This window comes from Corvus brachyrhynchos, unplaced genomic scaffold (genome assembly GCF_000691975.1).
Source record: "Corvus brachyrhynchos isolate BGI_N302 unplaced genomic scaffold, ASM69197v1 scaffold59, whole genome shotgun sequence".
NCBI lineage: Eukaryota > Metazoa > Chordata > Aves > Passeriformes > Corvidae > Corvus > Corvus brachyrhynchos.
Window position 1 is genome coordinate 5,243,875 of NW_008246054.1, and position 6,179 is coordinate 5,250,053.

Here is a 6,179-nt window from a genome sequence, read left to right on the forward strand (position 1 = left end):
GCCTCTTCTCTAATCCTTCTTCATCTTGCTTTCATGTCTATCATTAAAAATATCTTCAGGTTTAGATCTCAGGAAGTTCTAATGTCAAACAAGGATGGGATAATGGAAAGAGTTGTTCTACCTCCCTAACTCGTGTAGGAATTTCATGGTGCCACCTCATAGACTGAGAATCTTAAATCCATGTGGAGCTTTTCCTGTATCTGAGTTTTGCTCAGTTGAGCCTGTCCTCTGGATATGTTTCTATCGCACTAGAATTCTCCTGAATGGCATTTTACCTACAGCCATTCACAGAACCTTCAAAGCAACAAGTTCTTTTTATGTAACAGGGCAGTGATGATCTTCTCTAGACAATAATAAGGTATTTGTGTGCCAAGGCACAGTTTCTCCAGTGATCTTAGAATACAGCTATTAGAGTATAACATAAAAATCTCTCTTCCCAAGAAAACAAGTAGATAAGAAGTCTATTAGGATATTTTTTTCCTGAGTCCATTAGATTTAAAGGCATTTGGCAAGCTGAGGTCTGAATTTGATCCTATGTATAATTAATTTTGTTTGTAGACTTGAGTAGGAAAAATGCTATGGATTGGTTTTGCTTTGATTGGCTTGTTTTTTTTTTTTTCTTTTCCCTCTGTCCAAAACAAAAGAGCAAAGCCATTGTACAGAATCTGCAGCCAGTTTGTGGCTGACTTGGATCCCTCCTAGCAGTGGCAAAAGGGAATGTGGGTTCAGTGGCTCCCACACCAGGGCGCCAGGCTGGTGTGACCTTGGACTGCTCAGATGTTGAGTAAAGCTCATAAAACATTTACAGCCATTTACTCTCACTAAATTCACAACCAACTTGGCAACTTGTGGCAGAGTGATCACACAAGAGCTCTGTTATATCGGAGTATTTATTGGGATTTTCCTCTGATTTGCTAACAGCTGTGTCCCAGCAAATCTGTACCTTAAATCTTTATGAGTCACTTACTGAAGTGTGATTTGCTTTTCTAGTCAGTAAAGTTCATAAACTCTTACTCCTCTTCAGCAGAAGGTAGAGAGACTTGTATTGATCCTGAGCTCTGGAAGGGCGTTCATTCCCAGGAATGAGCCTGGTCACCCTCAGGGTTGGTCCCACATAGACAAACTTTCTTGTTCTGCCTTAATGTGCCACCAGTTTGATGACAAACCTCCCCTGAGATGTTGACACTTGTGTTGCATCTGTCCCATTCCAGGATTCCCAGATGGTAATAGAAGCCTTTAAGTCAGGGTTCGAGCCTCCGGGAGACATCGACTTTGAGGATTTCACACAGCCCATGAAGAGGACGGTGTCTGAATCCAGCCTTTCCAACTCCAGAGGGGATGGGAAGTCAGAGCCCAAGTTTGGTAGCAAATCCAAGGGCAAGTTATGGCCATTCATCAAGAAAAATAAGGTACTGATTTGCAAACTTGAGCTTGGTGCTAGTATGTGTTTCGTCAATAACCTATGTCTTGTCTAGTGATCTTGGCAAGTTCGGTTTTTTAAAGAGAATTTTAGATTTAGAAAGTTAATAACTGATGTCTTAATATGGTGTTTTGTTGTAGTCTTTGGTTACTTAAGTTTCTTTATATGTTTAATTTTTTTTCTTGTATAATTTCATTAATTATGTTGCAGTTTTTAAATTAATTTAACTTAAGTTGTCACGTCTCTGCCATGGTCCATTTCTGTTCCTAACTCAGAGAAGGAGTTGTAAACCACTTACCTAGTGCCATGTGTGCCAACTAACATTGTTACCTGTGGGAAGCTTCAATGTGGCATTACTGTTTTGACACTTCTCAAACTCTCCTTGGCTTTCCATTTGCGTTGTCTTTCCAGTCTGTGCACTGGGGTCAGCAGGTGGGGGACTGGGAACAGGGAATTGCTGGGATTCACTCTGAAGCACAACTAATGGAGCAAAACTAACTGAGCAGTTGACTTTTTAAAGGACCATATTAACTTATGTATCCATTAAACCTTTTTCATTCTATTGTCATACTCTACACCATAATGCATGGCAGCATTTATCTGGGGTTACCAGGACGTGTCAGAGGGACTGGACTCAATCAGGTTGCAGTAACACTGATGAAAGCCCAGAATAGCTTTGTTTTTTTGATGTCACTCTTGCTCTGACCCTTTACCAAACCACTTAAATTTGAGTTTAAAAAAATCCCCCATTCACAAGGTCATTCCTGTAGTGCTGGTGTGACAGAGGACTCGCTGTCTGGTGCTTACATCAGTGTAGCCAGAGTAAAAACACAATCAGGACTAACTCCTAAGCAAATTCATAGAACAATTTGTACAAGTGAAGTGTGATGCACATTGCTGAGGTATGATTTGGAAGCAGGAAGGAATGTGGTTTGTTGTTTTCCAGATAATAGAAACGCTACTGGGCACTAAGGTACCTTCCTTATCTGATCCATTTAAATTCAGGTATTTGAAAGCTCTATCCATATGCATTATTCCGAGCTGTCCACAGAGCAGAGCAGGGCAATTTATGGGGATAGTGCTGCATGGAAGAGTCTGCATGAGCTTCCTTCAAAATACTTTTGTGTTACTCTTCTGTTGCATCACTTACTAAAACTTTCATTTATCACAACTCTTCATTTAACACGACTCTTAACTACTGCTTTTTCCCCTCTTTTGAACCATGGCCTTTAATATTTAATTATTTAATTGGTTTTTTCTCTGGATTTCAAATATTGGTTTTGATGCTTATTTTCGTTTTGTGTTTTATCTTTTTATTTTGGTTTTTATTCTGTCACTTCTCCATCTCTTATACGTAGCTTATGTCCCTTTTAACATCCCCCCATCAGCCCCCTCCTCCTCCCCCTGCCTCTGCCTCACCCTCTGCTGTTCCCAACGGCCCCCAGTCTCCCAAGCAGCAAAAGGAACCCCTCTCCCATCGCTTCAACGAGTTCATGACCTCCAAACCCAAAATCCACTGCTTCAGGAGCCTAAAGCGCGGGGTAAGTTCTCCTCTGGATACCTCTCTCTCTCTCTCTCTTTCTTTTCTTTCTTGCGCTTTTATTGCACGTTCTGTTATGTAAAAACTTTTGTTTTGTGAACGGTTCCATTGTGTTTTATCATAACATGCAGACAAATCCAGGGGTTCCCAACCTATAAAGCCATTTGTAGTCAAAACCCCCACAACGAAACCACAAAAATACAGTTGCTGATGGAAATTACCCATCTGGGTGTCTTGGGGGAGGAGGGATTGGACAAAATACGGAAGGAGGAGCTCAACATTGAGTAATGCTCATGTAGAAGTCAAAGTCATTAGTTTTTCTCTCTGCAGGGTGGGTTCAGCTCAATGTCTGTGTCAGAAGGAGAAGCGTAAATTAGGAGGGATTCTAGAAAATAATTGTTGTGATTTCAACTGGTGAAAGTTCAGGCATTTCCCTGGAATGATGTGACATTTTTGCTGGAGCAGTGGAAACTTTTCTTCTGGTCACTGGGCCTCAGCTCGTGGTTCAGGTGCTGCAGTGTTAGTTTTTGTAGTAACTCTGAGTCTTGGATAAGAAGCTGGTGAGGTGAGAAAGGTAAACTGATTCTGGGTGATAATAAAGTCATTTCCATGGTCCATGTGTGCACAGTTTAAAATTATATTCTGTGTGCAAGAGCTTTGTCAGTGCACTATGCAAGCTCCAAATGACAGAGGAGAGGTTCTGAGGGAGCAGGATTTGGGATTCCCCTGCCAGCAGCTGCAGTGCAGTGTGTTAATGCTGGTTTAAGCACTGTATGGTGGAAAGATGCTGAAAGCCTCCATGGCTGATTTGGGGATTCACCTGGGTTTAGGTCACACCGGACCAACACTTTGTGACACATCCACACTGTTCCAAGTCCTTGTCTCCTTTGCTGCTGAATAAGAAGGAAATATGGCCTGAGTTTTTCCACATCAGCTGCTGTTCCTGTTGCTGATAGCAGCTGTGGTTATATTCATATACCAAAGCTGAAGGGTTTGTGTTGAATTAAATCCTCTCATTGGTGGTCTTCATAAGCAGTAAATAAAATGTCAGGTCCCTGAGATAAAATTTTCCATTTTTCAAACAAAAATAGAACTTTATCTTCCCAGAAACTCACACATGGCATGGTTGTACTGAAAATTTGCTGGCACAGCATGGCTTTGCCTCCTAGGTGAAGGTCCTTAGAATTATTTTCTCCTGTAAAAATTACAGGATGGAGACAAAAGTGTTCAGTATTTTAAATATTTTTTAGAGCAGACAGTAACAGTGAGGAAGTGACTACTTTAAAAAGCCCAAATTCTGCTCCAGGCACTCATTTAGGACAGAGGACTGGAGATGTATAAAAGCAGAGATGATTTCCTTGGGGAACTTCAGTGGCTGGTTACAAAGAACTGAGAACAGTGCTGTAAACAATGCACTGTCTCGTCTGGTTACAGACAGGACAGCTAAAGATGTTTCAAACAGTTTCAGTTCTTTGCTAGGAAATTGCCATTTAATGAGACACTCAGAACCCAAAAAATCCCATTTCTTCCCATCCCTGTTTCATTGGGGAAGTGGGAAGTTTCTAAGCTGTCCAAAGGCAGGTACTGTACGTGTCCCTCCTTTCCTTAATTGCAGTTTGGCTCAGAACAGCTTTTCTCAGTGGTTTTTCTGGGAGGAGACAGGCTTTCAGTTCTGCTTGTGCAGCAGCAGAGCTGAGGATGTGCTGGGTGGTAGCACCACTCCAGGGGTGGCAACTGGAGTCCTCCTTGTCCTGGGCGGTGCTGGATCACTTTGGGGTGGAGGCACTGCTGGAGGTCAGGAGGAGTGTTGCAATCTAATGCTCCATAGTGCCATTCAGAGTACAGAATGTTGAAAATAGTGTTGAATATTTCCTTAAAAATACTGGTTTGTAGTTCCATGGGCACTTCACCAGTTTGTATTTCAAATGTACAAATTCCTATTGAGTGATTACTTGGCCATATAAGCAATTATAACTAATTGCTTTTAATGTTTCCTGAAGGAAGACCATTATTTTATGTATTAACTATCTAAGAAATCCAAGCACACCTTAAGAATTCTGCATGCCATATTGTTTTAAGTGCTTTGTGTGAAAGGCAAAGTAATGAGAACAATGTCCTTATAGTCTTCTCTGGAATCCCTCAAATTTCTGCTGGCACATTCATTTAGAATGTGCAAGGAAGGGCTATTTCTAAATCTTCATTTAAACCTTTCACTGTGTTCTTTTTCTATTTCATTTCCTTCCCCTGTCAGCTACCAGGATGTTTGTATGTAAATACTTTTCCTGCCTGACTCATCCTGTGTATTTGGAGTCCAGTGTTCAGATCATCATCTCTTATCCCAGAGGATGAATTCAGGCCCCCTGGATCACCCAGAGCTATGGAGGAGGAGGAGAGGCTGCAAACCTCTGACAGCTTGCTCTGTCTCATTTGAAGACTTGTCAAATTCACATTTTATAGGTCCTTGGTGATTTGTATTTTACAAATGATCAGACTAAGAGATCATCAAAGGCCATATGACCTTCAAAAATAAAATCATTCTAACCAGGCAAAAAGGAAATCAAGAACTACCCACAAATCCTTTTAATTTTTCAGGTGAAAAAGGAGTGCTTGGTATTTGTTTCAGTTGATAGGACCCCTGTTATATTAGGTACAGCTAGACAATACTGTTAATTCAGCTTTAACCTTATTAAGTTTAGTAAGATTTCCTTTATTCAGTTCTTTTCCATTCCCCTTTAAAATCCAAAAAGATCTTAATTTTGCTCAGGAGCATGAGCATTAATGTCAGGAATAGTGGATTGTGATGTTACCAGAGGAATGAGGAGGATGTAGGATAGAACTCTCCTCTGCACAGAAGAACATTGGAACTGTACAACTTTCTGGAAGGTCGTGCAGGGACCAGCAGGGCAGCACAGTGTAACAGGAGTTTGGATCATTTCATTTGCTCTGAATTGTCTCTGCACTGCTGGGTTTGTTCCTTGGCAGAATTCCACTCCAGACACCTTCAGTGAAGGTGCCCACAAGGCTCTTTAAGTCTCATTTTAGACTATTCAGCCAAATTGCTGAGCAGGTGCTTCCTGGATTTCTTGATAATCTCAGCTCTCAAATCCTACAAAGCCAGGGAAAGAAGTTTGCTTCAGAAAAAATGGGATCACACTCCTTTTTTGCACTGTCTTAAGGAATAAGGAAAAGTAGCTATTTGACATGAGCAAGTCCTAAGAC

At 41.2% G+C, this 6,179-nt stretch overlaps 1 protein-coding gene across 23 annotated transcripts in view; it reads left to right on the forward strand.

The window, feature by feature from the left end:
- Positions 1-6,179, forward strand: part of FNBP1 (formin binding protein 1) — a 71,495-nt gene that overhangs the window by 44,646 nt on the left and 20,670 nt on the right. For 11 of the 23 annotated variants that reach the window (XM_017745470.1, XM_017745471.1, XM_017745479.1 and 8 more), the window contains exons 9-10: positions 1,212-1,409; positions 2,779-2,961. In XM_017745470.1, coding sequence (XP_017600959.1) covers positions 1,212-1,409; positions 2,779-2,961 — 381 coding nt within the window. Of the gene's footprint in view, positions 1-1,211; positions 1,410-2,366; positions 2,394-2,778; positions 2,962-6,179 lie in introns of all 23 variants that reach the window. The other 12 variants (XM_017745485.1, XM_017745487.1, XM_017745490.1 and 9 more) reach the window with 5 other exon arrangements.